This window comes from Helobdella robusta (assembly GCF_000326865.2).
Source record: "Helobdella robusta unplaced genomic scaffold HELROscaffold_4, whole genome shotgun sequence".
Taxonomy (NCBI): Eukaryota; Metazoa; Annelida; class Clitellata; order Rhynchobdellida; family Glossiphoniidae; genus Helobdella; species Helobdella robusta.
In genome coordinates this window covers 5,899,795-5,920,175 of record NW_008704902.1, presented here as the reverse complement: position 1 = coordinate 5,920,175, position 20,381 = coordinate 5,899,795, and the positions used below count along the sequence as shown (strand labels likewise).

At 31.5% G+C, this 20,381-nt stretch overlaps 2 protein-coding genes across 2 annotated transcripts; both read right to left on the bottom strand.

The window, feature by feature from the left end:
* Window positions 1-1,527: 1,527 nt before the first annotated feature.
* On the bottom strand, window positions 1,528-8,269 carry HELRODRAFT_162689 (hypothetical protein; the record flags this gene model as incomplete). The annotated part of the gene is made up of 10 exons (XM_009024820.1): window positions 1,528-3,747; window positions 3,869-3,941; window positions 4,012-4,127; window positions 4,466-4,555; window positions 4,712-4,743; window positions 4,810-5,007; window positions 5,225-5,317; window positions 5,612-5,882; window positions 7,738-7,859; window positions 8,194-8,269. The coding sequence occupies 10 exons, from the start codon at window positions 8,267-8,269 to the stop codon at window positions 1,528-1,530; spliced, it is 3,291 nt and encodes a 1,096-aa protein (XP_009023068.1).
* A 682-nt stretch (window positions 8,270-8,951) lies between these two features.
* On the bottom strand, window positions 8,952-18,898 carry HELRODRAFT_162688 (hypothetical protein; the record flags this gene model as incomplete). The annotated part of the gene is made up of 14 exons (XM_009024819.1): window positions 8,952-9,020; window positions 9,238-9,318; window positions 9,814-9,891; window positions 10,080-10,178; window positions 11,692-11,892; window positions 12,058-12,156; window positions 12,270-12,374; window positions 12,708-12,806; window positions 13,062-13,134; window positions 13,201-13,241; window positions 15,764-15,862; window positions 16,981-17,079; window positions 17,155-17,277; window positions 18,863-18,898. The coding sequence occupies 14 exons, from the start codon at window positions 18,896-18,898 to the stop codon at window positions 8,952-8,954; spliced, it is 1,302 nt and encodes a 433-aa protein (XP_009023067.1).
* Window positions 18,899-20,381: the final 1,483 nt, after the last annotated feature.

Here is a 20,381-nt window from a genome sequence, read left to right as displayed (position 1 = left end):
ATTACAAATTTATATTGTCAGCCAACGTCGGATACTCTAAAATAAACATTTATGCTTTGAATCTAAATTTTTAAATAAAAATTTTGTTCAACAAAAAATTGTTGACCATAACTTCCATCAAGTATTTTTTGAAAACTTTGATATGAAACTGAAAGCTTCCTTAGAATGTTGCATCTTGTTTCTTAACAAGTAAAATTTCTGTAAAATCACCCGCTGACAAGAAAATTGTTGCTGTTTAGATTCGAACTACAAATATTTAGTCAATCATGTTTACAATCGACAGTCCTAGGTGAATTTTAACATTAATCACTATTTCTGTCCCATCTTAATATGTAGATTTTTACTCTACAATTACTGGAATCTACGATTACTTGAATGAAGTAGTAATTAAATAATAAAATTAATTAAATTAAGTAATAACGAAGACGATTCACCAACTAATACTCATTTTGAGCAATATATGACTATATTTCAGAATTTCAAACAATTGTGTAGACTTATTTTGAGCAATAAAGTCTGTTTCAGAATTTCGAACAATTGTATAGACTTATAATTATACAAGTCTACATAATTGTTCGAAATTCTTTTCAAAATATGCTGAAACAATCACGGACAGCATATAAAACCAACGTATTTTCCGATTAAGTTGTTAATATAATTCGTATAAACTTTTGGCCGAAATTGATAACACAAAGTGATGGCATTGCCATGTTTGAAATCAGTTGATATGATCAGTTAAATACAAAAACTTCAAATATTCAATTGAGATAAAAAAAACTTGTCGACAATAAAAATGTGCAAAATCGTACAGGGCATACACAAATCCAACACAGACCCCGAATAGTATGGGCAATAGTGATCTGCGGGAGCAGTGGTAAAGCACAAGGACGCAAACTTTTCTAGGCTAAGGATCAGATCGAAGGCTATATTTCATTATCTGTTTAATTAAATGCTTAATGCATTTACATATTTGAATTTATCAATAAAACTGTCTTATCGTTTTCTTCACATCATACACCTAATTTTAAGCAACAATAGAATTGATGCTATTCGTTACACTTTGTACATTACAACGGATGTGATTGTATAGTGATTACAAAAAAAAGTAAACAATTCTTACTAAAAAAATTCTGCGCTTTGAATCTGACGCACTAAAGTTTTCAAATTTTATTTTTAAATTCACTATCAATTAATTAGTGTCAATGTATGTAAGGCGTCAAAAAACATTTGATATCAAACATAATTAAAGATTAAACGCACATATAAAATTTTTCTCAATAAAATAATTTGCAGATATGTTTAAAAATAAAAATGATATGAATCAAAGTAAATTATAAAAAAAATAGTGAAGAAATCGACGATCGGATGATGTATAAAAATGAAATATAATATATCTACAATAAAATATCTTATGAATATATCTTAAGACACACAGACAAACTTAATTTATCAATAATATTAGAAATAGGAATAAATTTCAAGTGCCAAAATTGGAACGTTAAAAGTGAAATGTTTTTTAGTCGGCGCTCAACTAATTTCAGGTTTGGTGGTTAATGATACTGACGCATGAAGTTGAGAACTATAATGTTTTAAATCATCTAAAATCAAATCATTTTTAAGTCCGTTTACTTTATTAGTCCCACCTACAGATTCAACATTACTGTTGGCGACGTTATCGCATTCAGCAACACGACTGCTGATGAAATCGTTGGATTCTTTATTTTCTTCTTCCTCGTCATCCAGATAAATGCCTTCACTGCTAAGCGGCAAAGGTTTAACTGCATTGCTGTAACTCTGACTGTAATCGTCATCTCGATAACTCACGTTAATATCATCGTCAAAAAAGTTAATGTCATCATCGATTTGATCGTCGTAGCAGTTCATATCAAGCTCCGCACGGTCTGTAATGATTTCTTGATCAACTTTTTCACTGACATGAGGGCTGCTAGAATTATTTTTGAGACGTTCGTCTTCATTGTTAATGTTTTCATCATGATCAGTTTTCTCTTCGCGAACATCGTCGTTTTCTGATGATAAGATGGGATCACCTTCAAATTTATCCTCAACTCTTCCTATTTCATTCTGATCTATATGAACTTTTCTATACATAATTCCTAAGTTTAACAGAATATCCACAGCATCAGGCCTTCCTAGTTCGGTTAACCTATCGGCCAAAACCTTAATGGATGTGTTGGTTACATTAGAGGATTCCATGCCAGACCAGAGAGTCAAAATGCGACATGTCTTACTGACTGGAACGTTTCCAATCTGCTCTGCCATAGTATCAAATATTGGGAGTTTATCTGATAAGCCCAAAAGTATAGCCAGCATACACCAATCACATCCGTTATGATGACTTGGATCGAGACAAGCCGCTAATTTTCTTTTAACATTTATTAGTAAAGTAGAGACCTGGAGGTTTGTGCCAAAAACTAAACAATCTCCCACATCCGAACTCCCAAAAGCAATTAAATCTAACAAAGACTCAACACTTTCAGATTCATCATTTTCTTGAAAGCAAACAACGCCATCTATGCCTGAGGTTTGATATGCTTCTAATATTTCTCGTTGTGTAAAAGATTTAACGTAAAGTCGATGATCAGATAGATGGTTACTGCTAAGTATTTCAACCCTGTAGTCTAGCGATGGACAACACATGCCGATGGTCCGTCTAAACACCCGCTTAATACTTTCGGAAAATTCAAACAACTGCTCTGCCATATCAGACGGTCCTCTACATTTGATTTCAATTGCTCCTTGACAGCAGAAGCATGAACCTGTCGATACAAATCCACCCATTTGATTATTCAAAGTATTTGGAAGTGATCCAGAGTGACAATAAACACAATGTTTGTTTTCAAAAGTGATCATCACTTCTAAATCACCTTTACAATACTTAGACCCTCTAAACCACTGATATAAATCAACATCAAACTGATTCCGTTCCCGCATGTAATGTCTTCTAAGGTTCGTTTGTAATCGAGTAAATAAATGACCGAACTGATTGTTGTTGCGACAACACAAACCGCTATCATCTAGAGATGGTAAACGATGAACTGGTAATAAGGTAGATGCTGGTCGTTGCGGTGATAGAGAAGATGTCGTGCTGAAAGTAACATGCATGGATCCCAGAGAAGATTCACCCACGCTGTCTGAAAGAGATCGATTGACTCGCGTATGATGTAAGCTGGATTTGTGTTCGATGGATGGGGTAGAGGAATTACTTCCACTGACAGCGTTCAGCTTAAACGAATGGCAAAACTGACAAAACAAAATATATCTACATCCACCATATACCGTATTTACAGCTTGGTAAGGGTCATTTCTATCCCATAATCCATTTAAAGTTTCTAAAAAATTCAAACAAGGAAGTTCATATTCAACTCCATAATAATCTTCCTCAACATCTTCTATTATTTCTTTACCATCTGATATACTTTTGCAGTCAGAAGTTTTCTGATTTAATTTATTTTTATGTTCAAAATTACATTTATAACCAATATCATCATCATCTCCCAATTCACATCTCGTACACAATCCTAAATGTTGAAGTAACTGCAAGAGTTCAGCTGCTTCGTAATCGGGAAACAACAACTGAAAATCTTCAAGACCAAAACAACCAGTTGGTCGACAGGTTGTTGTGATAGCACTACTGAGCAATTTGCCCAGGACATCTGCGCACAACCATTTGATGTTTAGTACCACCGAGTCCTCTTCATCAGAATTATCTGTTTCCACAAAGGTAACCTATTTGAAGTATATTTTTACAAAAATGAATAAATTTCAAAGAAATAGGGTGAACGAAGATGTTTATACGACAAACATTCCATTATTCAACTAGAATAAAACAAAAATCCAACAGACATACCTCCCCCATGACTTGAAGTTTGTATATAAGTTCTTTTAAATGCTCCTCACTTGCTAACAAATTTACTGTCGATCTAAAAAATTGAAAGAGAAATGTAAAAGATTCTGTGAATGAACAATTTAAAACATAAACGATGATATCACCTTATATAATGAACAAAATTAGACCAGGAAACGACAGGATAGCCAGCAAGCACTCGTCTCCAGGCCGGCAAGGACTGAATAGTGGCATCGAGAAATCCACCGCCAGATGGCAGAGTCTGCACAACAAACGTTACTTGAATGAAAATAACGTAATATGAACGAAAATGGAGCTGATACATCACAAATAACTTAAGATTCGTGAACGGCTTTTTTGAACCTTGGCAACTTAGTTTGAGGATGAAACAATTGTATGAGATTAGTGGAAATAATCTTCTATTTGTTAGAGTATAATTGTAATCTTAGCAATAAATTAAAAAATGTATACTTTAATGCTAAAATATATACGAATAGTTTTGACCATTTTAAATTAAAAAATGTTTAATTAATGATATGTTTTGGATAGGATAATTTCATGCCAAACAAATGAACTTCTTGGAAAGTACAAGATACAAACCTTGCAAATGTGTCCTTTTAAATGGGCAATACATGATCTTAAACCTTTAATTTGGGAGGACATTGGGTAAGATGGATCAATGAGAAAAACCTGAGGATGAATTTCGAGGTCTGGCTTATAAGCTACCTTCATGGTCAAATAAAAGTTTTGAAGTTGTTTATAAAAATCCGATTCTTCGTCATAACTAGTAGGAGATTGTTGCGGAGAAGGCATATCAGCTTTCAGCATGATTCCTACAAGGATAACTTTGGCTCGTATGGGCAACTTACCTTCTGTACCTGCAGCAAAGAATAAGATAACAACTTTAAAAAAATATTGAAAACGTAATACCAGAACATACTGACCAATGATATCAGAGGGAGGAATTCTAGATTTGATGAAATTCAACCAGAAATTAATTTGTTGAACTTGTTGCTGGTACGGTTGAAATGGGTTGAAACAAACCACGTGCACGCAATTAACATCACCAATAAAAATATCATAAAACTGGAAATATGATTCGTATCCTGAAAACTCCCAAATGCTCATCTCACCAACACCACCTTGTCGTAAATTATACAAGCGTCGTTATAAAAAAATCTTCAACAGTTATAATTTTATTTTCAAAAAAATAGGAAACTATAAAATTTTGGTATTACAACCAGAAATGAAAAAAAAGTTTAAAATTTATCGATCAAATGCCTACAAAGAAGAACTTTCTACCCACAAAAAAACTTTTATATATAGAAATAATAGCAAAGATTGGTGGTCAAAAACAACCTGAAAGTGAAGACGTTTGAACATCAATCCCTTTCGTATAGTGCTCATGCACTGGAAGGTGGAAGGTGGAGAGAGGTATGGAAAGCTTCTTCTCTTCATTTGTGTTCAGTGGTAAACATTTTCATTATAGGTTTCATTATATGTTAATATTTAAATATTTTTATATGACTGTTTAACATTCTTAGCAAAAAGCCTTATACTTTCCATATAATGATGACAGCTTAACTTGTCAAATTGAATGACATGCTGCAGAACGTCTTAGAAAAACGTTTAAAAATTATATTAAAGGTCTTATTTAACACATTTGAAGAAAACAGAACTATTTATACAGCTCTAATGAAATATGACCTTTGCTTTAATTAAACACAAAACTGTTGCTAAATTTACTTTTGACTAGTGTGCTGTTTAATTGACCGTGCTGATCCGATGACAAAGAATGTTGTAGTTGTTGTTGGTGTTGGAGACACTGTTGTTGGATGTTTGCTAAGGAAGCAATTGCAGGAACTGTCTTCTTGAACAGACTGCCAAAAAATCCACACTTGAGTGAATTTATAAGAAGGGACTTGCCCACGCCACTGTTGCCAAATATTTTCAGTTTGATTCGTGAAAGGCTGACGGTGGATGGCAGGAGTTGTTTGATGAATGCATCCTGCTTGTCCTAAAGTTCAACATAAATGTGCACGTCGTGCAATATTTCAAATGAAAATTTCACCTTACAATGAACATTAAGAAAGCTGCCGTAAACGTTAACTTAATTATATAAAAAAATATATTAAAAAATACAGAAAAGTTGCAAACGTTTAGCGTGATGGCGGCACGTTTTCTCGGTGGTTTTGTAATTTGGGTGGTTTCTTGTTTTTTGCTTCTGAACAAGTGAGTTCTCTTCTTTTTTACTATGACTATTTTTTTCTATATCTTTCTATATCTTTTTTTTAACTTGTAAATATTATTATGTCTTATTCTAGAGACTTTCTCTTAAGCCTCTCTAACACTCCTTTGTCTACGACGAGAGTAGTTCGGCGGCGAATTTTTTACTTTAATCTTAGGTCTAATAATAACAATAAAAACAATAAATCTAACTCTAACAAAAATATAAATATAGTTAGTAACAATAATTATATTAATAATAATAATAATACTAATAGCAAGTATAATAAGAATAACTTTATTAAATCCCACTCTAGTTTAATTAATACTAACGATAAGAATAATAATTCTAATTCTATTAGTTTAAATTATATAACTAGATTTAAAAGTACCAATATCCAACCTACCTCTACATTTTCACTATTTAATATTAACATAAGATCAATTAATAAAAAATCGCTCTATATCCATCAAATAATCTCTTCCTCCTTACCTGATTTTTTTACTCTTACTGAAACTTGGCACTAGGACTCTAACTCTCCCTCTCTTATTCTTGCTACTCCTGATGGTTACAGCTTCCTTGAACTCTCTAGACCACCAAAAAATCTTCTAACATCTTCTCATTCTTCTTATGGGGGTATCTGTCTATTTTATATATCTCTATTTACTGCTTCCATTAATACTTCCTTTAATTTTTCTTCTTTTGAATGTCTTGCTGTATCTCTTAAGTCTTCTTCTCTATCTTTCTATATTGCTGTAATCTATCGCCCTCCTTCTTCTTCTCTCACTTTATTTTTAGACGAATTCTACTCACTCGCTGAATCTCTCTACTCTTTTTCTATTCCTTTCTACATATCTGGTGATTTCAACTTGCACTTCAATAATTTATCATGTTCTTACACTCGAAGATTTAATGATATTTTGTCTCTTTTTAACTTAACTCAATATTGTTCTTTTCCTACCCATACTTCTGGTAACACTATTGATTTTATTATAGCTTCATCTTTTTCTAAGCCTATTAATATCTCTGCTAGCTCTGTTCCTTATTCTGATCACCTTCTTATTGAATCTGTTTTTTCATTAGATTTCCTTCCTTCAAATTCATCTATGTCTATTTCTAAAAGATGCTGGTCTTCTCTTAATAAAGATATTTTTCTTCAATCTCTTACTGAAACTATTTTTGATACTACCTTATTTTCTGATGTTGATGATTTTGTGTATGCTTTTAATATCTACATTACTTCTATTCTTGATAAGCTTATTCCTCTTAAATTTTTTACTTATAGGCTCTATTCTCGTAAGGCTCCTTGGTTTGATTATGCTTGTGTAGTAGCCAAGAAAAGTGTCAGACGACTGGAGAAAGCCTATAGGTTAAATCCATCTAACTCTCTTTATTCTATCTATGAATCTGAATTGATTAATTATAAATATCTACTATTCTCCAAACACTCTACTTTTCTTAGAAATTCTATACCATCTGCTTCAACATCTAAAAATAGGTGGTCTGTTCTATCTAAACTTCTACATAAAAAATCCTCTCACTCATCTTTTTCTGCTCAACAGTTTCATGACTTTTTTGTAAATAAAATTACTTCTTTAAGAACATCTAATTCTAATTTTTCTTCTCATAACTTCACTAAACTTACTACTGAATCTTTTTCTGTATTTACTTCAATAAATCTTTTAGAACTAACTAAAATTATTAATTCTATGTCGTCTACAACCTGTTCTCTAGATCTACTTCCTTCTAATTTACTTAAAGAATTTTCTTCAATATTTTATCCAATCATTCTCAAATTAGTTAATTTATCTCTTTCCACCTCTACATTTCCTACTTCTTATAAGAATTCTATTGTTATTCCTATTCTTAAAAACACATCCCTAGATCCTACCTCTTTATCTAATTATAGACCTGTAACTAATATTACTTTCATCTCTAAAATATTAGAAAAAGTAGTTTTTAATCAACTGTCATCCTATTTAAACTTTAACTCCTTGCTACTTGTATCTCAATCTGGTTTCAGACCTGCTCACAGTACTGAAACTTCTTTACTCAAAATACACAATGATATCCTTCTCTCTAGTGACAATAGTAATCTTACTCTTCTTCTTGCTCTTGACTTTTCCTCGGCTTTTGATACTGTTGACCATACTATTCTCTTGAGACTGCTGCATCATTCTTTTAATATTACTGATTCTTGTCTATCTTGGTTTTCTTCTTATCTCTGTAATCGTTTTTCTTCCGTTGTTCTCAATAATTCTACTTCTAACTCCTCTACTCTTACTTTCGGGGTACCTCAGGGTTCTATCCTTGGCCCTTTTCTATTTATACTCTATACTTCTGAACTACCTCGTATTATTAATAACTTTTCTTTCTCTAGTCAACTATATGCTGATGATTCTTACATTTATACTTCTTTTCCTCCATCTAATCTCAATAGTGTTCTTCATAATTTATCTCTATGTCTTTCTTCAATTATTGCTTGGTCTGACTCTATGTGTCTTAAACTTAATCCTTCTAAGTTTGAATTAATTTGTTTTAATAAATCTAAACACTCTATTACTATTCCTCTTATTATCTTACCTGATTCTAAAACTCTTGATGTCTCTCATAAGTTTCGTAGTCTAGGTTTTATCTTTGATTCTACTATGTCTCTCTCTTCTCAGATTAATAGTGGTGCTAGAGGCTCTTACTTTCATCTACGTAGGATAAAAAAACTTTTGCCTTTTCTTGATGATCCTACTCTTCTCCTTCTTGTTACTTGGTTAGTCTTATCTAGGATTGATTATTGTAACTCGCTCTACTATGGTCTTCCTGACTCTATACTCTATCCTTTAAGTAAAGCTTTTAACTCTGCTGCTAGTCTAGTTGCTCGTGCCCCTTTCTTTTCTCATATATCTCCATATCTTGTTCTCCTGCACTGGCTACCTATAAAATATAGAATGATTTTTAAAATTTGCACGTTCATGTATAAGTCTCAATCTAAATTATTTCCTGAGTATTTATCAGATATATTAATTGAACCTAAACGCCCCGGTTTACGATCGTCTTCTTCTTCTCGCTTTTTCTTAACTCGTGTTAAACACTCTTTTGCCAAATCTGCTTTTGTTTTTTCTGGTCCTTTTCTCTGGAACTCTCTACCTACTTCTCTGACTACTTCTCCATCACTTGCGAAGTTCAGAGCGGATCTCAAGACCCATCTGGTTTCAAAATTCATTGAGGAGCGCTGTTGAACATCGCGGAAATAGCGCTTTATAAGCTAATTGATTGATTGATTGATTGATTGATTGATTGATTGATTGATTGATTGATTGATTGATTGATTGATTGATTGATTGATTGATTGATTGATTGAAACATTATGAAAAAAATAACTACACCAACGAACCAAACTTCTAACAAGCCAAAAACGATGGAAAAATAATTTTTTCAAATAAATGTATTATATATCTGTAGAAACATAAAAACTTTGCATTCTAGAAAAACAGTTAAACTGACAAAAAAAGTCTGTGATTCTTTTTAAAGGTATGTAAGATGAGCAGTTGTTATAATTACAAAAAAATCAAAATCAAGGAATGTTGGCATAAGTAAATAATATCTTATCGAGTAAATTAAATCCAAAATCGTTCAAAGATATTTTGTTATGATATTATGTCATTTCACTACTTGATTACACCAGCAACAACCATCAAAAACAAACCACACAAACATCAACACTAACAGGAGTGATTCTAGTCAGCAGGTCTGAAATGTTATTCTTCCCACGTGCCAAGGCTATCATCTGAGCCGTAATGTTACTCTGTAAATGAATTTCATGTAACAATGAGATCCAAGCATTTATAGATAATTTTTTACAAAAAAACTATGATTATAAAGACCTCTAAAGTCGTAATTTTTTATATTTATTCATAAATTATTCTCCATTTTAATTCAAGCATCTCAGCATAATGAACATTCTCAAATCATCATCACCCCCATGAAACGAACTTTGTTGCGTATGTCTACGTTGGCACCAGCGAGCAGCAAGCAACGAACGATCTCCGTGTTTCCTTGCTTCGAAGCTATGTGTAAAGGTGTCAATCCTGACTGATTAGGCGGTGAATTCATTTTTTATCAATCATTTATTCGCATGCAAAAACTTCATACATTTGAAATATATGTCAATATTGAAAATTTTTAAATTTATTACAACAATTATTCACCTTTATTTATTTATTTATTCATTAATTTATCTAGACTTGTTAAAGCTGTGATGCAGCTGTATGAAGGGTTGGAAGGGTTGGAAGGGTGAGGGTTGGAAGGGGAATATCGGACGCTTTTAGTGTTAAGGTAGGAGTGCATCAAGGATCAGTGTTATCACCGTTTCTGTTTGCAATTGTGATGGATGTTGTGTGTGGAAACATAATGGAGGGGTTGTTATTTGAGATTTTGTATGCAGATGATTTAGTCTTGATGGCTGATAACATGGAAGAATTGCAGTTGAAATTTGACAGATGGAAAAGTGTTATTGAAAAGAAAAGGTTAAAAGTTAATATTGGTAAGACGAAGGTAATGGTGAGTGGGGAAGGAGGGGAGCGAGTGATAAGTAAAATAGACCCCTGTGGAGTATGTGACAGGAGAGTGAAGGCTAACTTGGTATTGTGTATAGGATGTCAGAAATGGGTGCATAAGAGATGTAGTGGTGTGAAGGGGGCACTGAAAAAAGTGGAAGGCACGTTCAAATGTAAGAAATGTGTTCATGGTGTGATTAATAGGACGGACGCAAGGACGGGGTTGAGTGGTGGTATTGAAAGAGTGGAAAGCTTTGTTTACTTAGGGGATAAGCTGAACGCGGATGGAGGATGTTTGAGCGCAGTTACGGCTAGAGTTCGTGTGAGATGGAACTGGGTGGGGTATTGTGGGGTATTTAGGGGACTGGGTGGGGTATTGTGTGGAAAGAAATGGTCAGTGAAGATGAAAGGGAGGGTATATAAAGCATGCGTGAGAGCAGCGATGGTATATGGTGGTGAAACTTGGGTGTTGAGGAGAGAGGAGGAAAGTATACTGCAGAGGGCTGAAAGAGCTATGGTGAGGATGATGTGTGGGGTTAAAGTGAAGGATAGGAGGAGTAGTACAGACTGAATGAGGACATTGTGACATTGATAAGGAGATCGAGATTGCGGTGGTATGGACATGTGTTGAGAAGGGATGAAAGGATCGAGATTAGGCGAGCGTTGGAGTTCGAGGTTGAAGGAGTGGTAGGAAGGGGTCGTCCACGATTGGGATGGAGAGAGCAGGTGGAGAAGGACAGGGTGAAAGCGGGGTTGCGTGATACTGAGGCGAGTGACAGATGTGGATGGCGTCGAGGGGTATTTCGGTTTCATCATAGGTAGCCAAACGGCAACCCCCGATCTCGGGGAAAATGTCGTCTAAACGTGTGTTTGTTGTTGTTGTTATTCATTAATTTATCTATTTGTTTGTTTTAAACACAGTGCATATTAACATAATCAATAAATAAAATATTTAACCTCACTAATTCGTACTGAGTAGCACAATAGATAAACAGGTTTAAATAAAACAAACACGTATTTAAAATAAACACGATTGCAAGCAACATAACCTTATTGATGAGATCAACATTGCATCCATTGGCAGAGAGCAGCTGAACGAGAGGTAGGATGGCTGCGTGGCATGCGATGTGGATGGCAGCATCTCCATTCTGATCGACGGCATCCATGTGGCAGCTGCCGTGTACCAGCAACTCCTTCACGATGTTCAGGTGCTGACAGTGGCAGGATAAATGTAAGGCTGTACTCTTGCGCTGATTTCATTCGGTTAGGAGGAGAAAAAAAAATTCATTTGGTTAAGAAAATGACATCAGAGGAATAAAAAATTATAGTTATGAGACTATCATAATTACATCCTCATTCACCTTAAATATTTATTTTTAAAATTCTAAATGTTGAAGCCATGTAGGATAAGTAACCTTATCAAGAATGTTGATGTCAGCTCCATATTTGAGCAGGCACTTTAAACAGTCAAGACTTCCTCTGCCAGCCGCCACATGCATGCAAGTTTCACCATTCTAAAAATTGACCATTTAAACATTAATTAAACAAAATTATTATCTCAGTTTTCAAAACAACATTAGCCATAATACTTTAAATTTGTATTAAAAGTTAATATTATCTTTTTAACCTTATTTCTGGTTGAAAATTGCATAGAGTTATGACTGCAGAGCACTTCACAAATCTCAAATGGTAGACCCAACCAGGCACACATGTGCATAACTGTTTCACCTCGCTTGCAAGAAAAATACATAGAACAATTGTTAAAAATTATTAATATATAATGGGAATGGTCAATCTCTTTTAACGTAATACTCAGAAGACACACACACACACACACATGACGTGAATCAAATCATGATACACGTTGACTCTGATAGGTGAGCATCTTTCTACATTCAAATTCGGTCACAACAAGCAAGACCCATCACTGCACTATCTAAATATGACGCATGGTAACATCGTAAATAACGAAAAACTAGAGCAAATTTAAAATGTCGAAAAATGTTGGTGAAAAGAATTCGGAATGGAGAACATAGGCGAAAAATAAATTAAACTCCGAATCAACCTGATCTTGGGCATTGACGTCAGCTCCAGCTTGGCACAAGTATTTGATGATTTCCGTTCGCTGGTATCTCACAGCAGCGTGCAAACATGTCTGACCAGTCTGTTAGCAAACGATACACTTCAATTGTAAACATCAATTCACATTTGTTAACAAACACTTGACAAATTGCTAACTATAATTGCAAAATAATGAAAAAAGGAAAGTTTGAGGGGTTTGTGGAAGATTGCAACTTGTGTTTGTACAACAAGAGCAGCGGAGTCGAAATTTTTCGATGAGTCGAAGTTGTCGGATTGAAAGCCTAACGACTAAAAAAACTAACAATCTTCAACAATAAATAAAACACCATCAGCTAACGAGGTGATTTGTGCGGGCTATATAAGAAACTGCGATAACTATTCCGATAGGTATTCGGGCTGCTGATGAGTCCCTGGTAGGGACAAAACACGTGTCAAGTCTATCAAAACAAATACTATTCTTTTCTTCTCCCGCTTACTGCTCTTCTTGGTTCGGTGTTCTCAAACATAAGCGCAACTGCTACAAAGTTAGATATTTTTTAGTGTTTAGAATTTAAAAAATTTAAATATTTTCTAAAAATATTTTTTCAACATCGTGTGTAGCAATATGCTATCATCTTTAATACTGATAAAAGATGTTACCCAACAAACTGTGCAATCTTTAGTAATTTTAACAAGTTATAAAAAAAGGTTATTTTAAAACCGCGCTTATATATGTAAAATAATCACAACATTTTTTTCTACTCGCTGATAGTAATTTTGAAAGAAAAGACACTTCAAACCACACGAGTGCTCACGGCTCATAAAGTAATAGTAGTGGCAGTAGTGGTATTATGAAATCTTTTAGAATATTTTAAAACTCAAATATAAAATCATTTTACTAAGAAAAGCCATTACGTTGACTGATATTAAATGTTTTTTGATGAATTTTTTATTTAGTAGTGGTATTTAAACAAAATTATCAAGTAAAAGTTTGGAAGTTAAGGTTGGAAATTTTTGCTGGCAGTCGGAATAAGGAGTCGGAGTCAGAAAAATTTTCATCTGACTCAGATTTTTGGGGCGACAAATAGTAAAAAATTCTTAAACATATGCTTGATTAAACAAAGCAAAATAATATAATTACAAAAAATAAGAAAAGCTTCTGAGCCGGTTGCAAATTATTATTCATTCTTATCATAGCTACAGTTGTGAACAAGTGTTGTTTTTTTATCCTTTAAAATGCAACTTTGTCAAACGCAGATCTGCTGACACATGTTATTCTATGCTTATAATCAAACTTTCATGCCAAAAAGGCTGCACTATCTACACCAAGACATGTTCATTAAAAGATTCGTCTGTAATTAAATGAATTGAAAGTAGGTGATGCGCATTTTTGTGTCACCTGACTGTTGACTTGTGCCAATGCAGCATACACTAATAAATCACCAGAGCTTACACTATTGTATCACATTATGATTATATATTCCTATCAGAGCATTCTATGCAATAAAAACAAAATATAAAAAATTTCATACGATGAATTTACAACAGCTCCCACTGAATCCACTTCAAATTACACGAGTTGAATTACAAATTTAAAATGCTTGAACTTGTTCAGTCTAATTGCAATAATTACCAATGCCAAAAAATTGTCATTTGATAAAACTCATGATGGTATTTACGGATTTGAATAAAAAATTTTACACCTCTCTGTACCCCTCTCACACCTCTTCATCCAGTCAGTAGAGAGCATGTGACTGCCACGTCATTTATTATAGTCTCTAACTTAATCAACAAAACTAACTTAATCATATTTTATTAACTTTGAAAAAATTTAATTTTCATTAAAATTGTTAAATTTCACAATAAATTCAATATATAAATAATTGCTAAGAAAGTACATTTTAAAAACAGTATAATCCGTTTTTAACATAATGATATAAATAATGATATAAATAATTGCTAAGAAAGTACATTTTAAAAACAGTATAATCCGTTTTTAACATAATGATACCTAACTGAAAAAACAACTAAGATCATACTTATTTAGTGTTTGTACTCAAAATATTTCGTTAATGACAAACATGCGGAAAAAATTGCAATAATTATAAAGATTTAAAATAAAAATAATCAACTAATACAGCACAGAAATTCATTTCAAGTAGGCTGCAATTTATTATTCAACGTGGATGGATTTCGTGAAACAATAGAGTGATAAGAATCTGAATTGCAAATTTTAAAATAAATGGCTAGTTGATACAATCACTCACTGTTACACTAACACTGATAGAAACAGTTCTCAAATATTAAAATGAGTATTGCTTACAACATGTGGCCATACTTTCACAAAATAAGTTTTCTCCATGAACACAATATTTGATGAACTTATTAAGATCAGTCTTGAAATGTTTTTAAAAAATAAGTAAAAGTAAATATGAGGAGGTAATATTTTTGGTCTTTTAACCCAATTATTTAGATTTAAACAAAATATTCAAGTAAAATCAAAATTATTCATGAAATTAAAAAAAAAGATATACTTCAAAACATAAATTTGTACTTCTTGAACATGATCGTATGGACAGATAAATTTTAAATTACAACAGTGAAGAAAAAGTACTATAGATAAATGTATAAATAACATTATTTAGTGCTAATATTCTGATTAAGTTTTTTGAAATATTTTGACTATGTTATAAAAAAAAACTGATCCGAAACCATGGTGAGTGAATCTAAGTAAAATCAACAAAAAGAATGGAGATAATTCAGAGATAACCACATGACAAGAAAATAATTTCTGTTTGCAATTTTAAAATGCAATTAGTGGAGAATAAAAGCTTTTGATGACGTTTTTCAGTTTAGCTATTCCTTATAGTCCATGGTTGGTTAAAATCTTAAATGAATAAATTGTCAGTGAATTTTCACTGCTTCATGAAAGAATATGCTCAGCTGAATTTTTCTATCAGATAAGCTTCAAAATTATTTATACATATAGATTGTATTCAAAATACTTGTTCTCCATTGTAGCAAACATTGAATCATCAAGAATAACGACATTCTCATCACCTTATTTCTGGTATGGATGTCAGCATCGTTGGCTATCAAACCTTCGACAACCTTCAAGTGGCCTTGCCTGCAAGCCCAGTACAATGGCGTGTCATCATGCTGCAGAAATTTGAAAAATTTATTCGTTAAAATTTATCCATAAAGTTAAAAACTGTAAGTTGATCCATCAACCAACCAACAAAATAGGCAGCACAATATTATAAATCTTAATATAATATTTCTTCAAAAAAATACATTAGTAGTAACATTTAATTTCTTAAAAGACAAATTGACATCTGGAATATTTCTTTTTAAAGAGTCATCCAACAAAAGCAAAAGTTGTGAAAGATGTTTAGCAAAACTTGAAGTCAAGAGATTATGGAAATAATATGTAAAATAAAACTTGTAGACAAATTAGAAAAGAATTTGTTGAGGTTGAATTTGGTGAATATTATGCAAAACTTTCAACATTGATGTACTATGAAGTTTAATGAAACGTTAATCCCAAAGTTTCATAAGATACAACAACAACAACAACAACAGCAACAAATGAAACGTTAATCCAAAAGTTTCATAAAATACAACAACAACCAAAACAACAAATCAATAATGGGTTAACAAATTTGGGCACCAAAGAAAATAATTAATAAACAAACAACCTCAAACGAATCTATGCATACAAAGTAGCAGCCAGAATCTGGTTTGATTAAGACAAAAGCTGTTTATATGTAACTGCAGTGTGAAATAGCCCACTCGGACATCAGTAATATTTTTATAGCAGTATCAAACAAACATGAATAAACGATTGAACCTGATATCAACAATTTCATAATAAATATATGAAATAAATCTTTGGATTAATACTGAAATATGAAGAAAAAAATAAGTTAAACTAACATTTACAATTATTACAAAGCTAAATATCATTCCAAGATATGTTTTGTGTTCCTAATTAGTTTCAACAGCACACAAACAATCAATAGCATTAAATCTCACAGAGCTCTGCAGCATTAAATCTCACAGAGTTGAACAACTAATGTAAACATAATGTACACATGTGTGTGTGAGAGAGAATTCAGCATGAAGCTGAGCATAACATAGCTGTTAATTAGTTCATTGGGAGCCTGACAAAACTCCCTGCCTTATGAGTAATTTTGGCTTTGCTACTAAGTTTAACCATTAAATTGACGAATAATTGAAAAGTTATCACACCCATGATAACAGCACAGAAAACCAACCTTATCTTTACAGTTGACATTTGATCCCCTGCTGATGAGAAACAACACGACATCCAAATGACCAGCACCAGAGGCAAAATGCAGGGCTGTCTCTAAGTGCTGTCCAGACAATGAAAATAATAATGTTAATGAGGTTATATGAACTTAACATCAGGTGATCTCGCAGAGAGGTACCTTGTTGTGGATATCAATGTTGATGTTGGGAACATCCATGAGAAGATCTTCTATGTCCTCCAACCTGCCCTCATCAGCTGATCCCAACATTGTGGATATCATGAAGTCTTCTTCCTCATGTTCCTACACATAAACAGAACATTGAAACATTCTGATATTGAAAATTCGAAAAAATTATGCAACTAAAGAAATAATCAACAAAATCATTTAGTTAGAATTTACATCAAGTTACTGCAAACCATACAATGTTATAAAATAATCATTCAGCAAAAAATGGAAAAATTTGCTTGACAATTGATATTGAAATAACGTTGACAAAATGACATTGTAAAACTAGAAAAATGAATTCTTTTAATTTATTCTTTTATTTATTTTAATTAGTTACATTATCTGTATGATATCATCATTCTTCAAATACTGGCCCAACATTGAATGTTAAAACAAAAAGCAATAAAATATGCAAAAAACACTCCTTAAGGTTTAAAGGCACAAACATCTTTAAAACAGTAAAAGGTAAAAAGCAAGCAGATTGTTGGCTTGACATATCAGTTAATCAAAATGTAGTCACATGGTATGTTGTTAAAGTTAAAAGTAATGTCATTAGACAAAATGTAATCAAATTAACAGCTGCTCAAATATTATTACAAAATATTTGAGATGATTAATGCTGTTTTATAGAAGAATCAGTTTATTAAACTGTAAAGAATATTTAAAAATTATAAAATTCACTTTGTTCAATCATATTAAATGAATTATGCCAAAAATGCATTAATGAGAAACAATTACCAACAATTGAAAAAAAAATTATTATAGTAGTATTGATAATTATAAAATAAAGTAATAAATTTAGAGCCATTCATATAACTTTAGATAATTTTTCTAGATAACAGATTGTAAACATCACAGTTAAGAAGATAATCTCAAAAACATTATTCATAATTATTAAAGAAATTCTAATCAATCTAATGTTATCTAAACTTAAATTATTGCATAAAATAATTTTCCTTACCCCTCGTAAAAGTCAACTCAAAATTAAGGTGATGGAAGTAAAAGATTGTCATTGATATGTTATTTATTAGTAAGTTTTTTATAAGCAAATGTAAAAAAAACTAAGAACCAGAATAGTAAAGTTAGGTTAAAGCCTTAAAAATAAGTATAAAATTAAAAATGCTAAAAACACTATGAACACAATTTACTTTAATTTTAATTTAGAGTTTCAAAAAACTTTAATATTGAAATTATAATATAAAATAAATTATATAAAAATTAATATAATAGTCTTTTTGCCTAACTCTATCCTCAAACTAATGCCCAAAGGTTTACCACACTGTCACTCAATAGCAAAATACATGCATTTATTAAAATAAGTTTACTTGTTATGTTATTGAATTAAACTTGTAATATTAATATAAAATAAATAAATATACAGATACACAAATGTTCACAGATACACACTAGCAATTTTTTCAAATAGCAATTTTTTCAAATAGCAATTTTTTCAAAGTTTGAAAAAATTGTTAATACGTTGGTTATGTCCTTTCCTTATGATATATATATATATATATATTATAATACAATGCAATTCAATACACTTATTTATTTTAAATATTTTTATAATATATAATTATTTATTTGTTTACAATACAATACAGAATACATACATGCCATTTTTAAAAGTTTGAAAAAAAGGTGCATAAAAAAATATTACCTGAATAATATTCAGCTCACTAAATGATGATTCCATGTTTTCATATAATTTTATATGAGATTTTATAATCCCTTTTTTTCAGAGAAAAAATTATTGAATAAAACAAACAAATAAATAAATTTAATTAAATAAATAAATAAATTGATTTCACTACTTTACTAATAATTTATTCATTATTTATTTATTTATTTATTTTAAGGAATCAAATTATTAATAAAATAATAATCATATTAAAATTAAAGGTGAGAACCTACAACAATAATTATAATTTATAATATAATAATCTTAATCTAACAACAGTGGTAACAAGTACTATAATACTGTATTAGTTACTAATTAATCTTTATTCAGAAAATTCATCAATGTATATCGGATTTATGCTGTTATAAGAATGAATTATATCGGATATCTATACATTATATATATCGGATATATGATATATATATATATATGTATATCGGATTTATGCTGTTATAAGAATGAATTATATCGGATATCTATACATTATATATATCGGATATATGATATATATTGTAAGTATATATACGGTTATATCTAAGCATCATATATTATATTGAATATACCCATATAAAAAACCAATGATTTAAAATATGTTGATTTTTGTATATTCTACTTCCACCACCATACGTTCACCTGAAGTTAAGAGCAAACAAACGACATGATTTGCTAACACATTCACTCACTCACAGACTCACAGTGACTCAAAGACTGAAGAAAGAAACAGCTACAATATTTCCAACGAAAATTTGTTTAAACTGTTAATACATTTATTCATTTATGCACAAACATTCAATTCAATCCTATAAAACACCTTATTACTGTAGGTATGGTGCATACATACTGTTGCATATTGAGACTTCTTTCAAGCGATCACAGCAATAAGTAGCACATGCATAAATTATTTTAAAGAATTTTATGTACCATCGTCAATCGAAAAGACGATTTAATCTATGTAATATATATTATAGGCATTTTGTATACCCACTATAAATATAGTACTATAATATATCTTTAAATGTATTAACTGCGTGTAGTTGTATTATTGGATTAGTACGTTATATACATGTGCTACGTGTGGATCGCACACATGTACACAATTGAAGTATTTATACCTATTGTTAATTCTATTGTTTAAATATGCTCGATAAGTTTTTTACAGTTTACTTGTTCTTCTACAGAGTTGTGGCTGCAATTTTTTTTTATTAACACGTGCCTTCCTGCGCTGTCAAATTGTTTTTCATTTCTCTTTTCAAAGCATTGTTGAAAATGATCAATATGTTTGTGACAGTTTTTAATTGAGTCTTCTTCCAACTATCTCATTTTTTTCAACTACGAAAAACCATTTTCTTTTGGATTGGAAGACAGTGTTAATGAAGTTAAAAATATAGTTGGTAAATGCTAGAAACTAAGCAATTTCTTCAAATTGTTACCTTAGCTGGTAATAACGTTTTCCAACTGTGCACTGCCAAAGCTTCTGTCATCAAGCATGCCGTCGTCG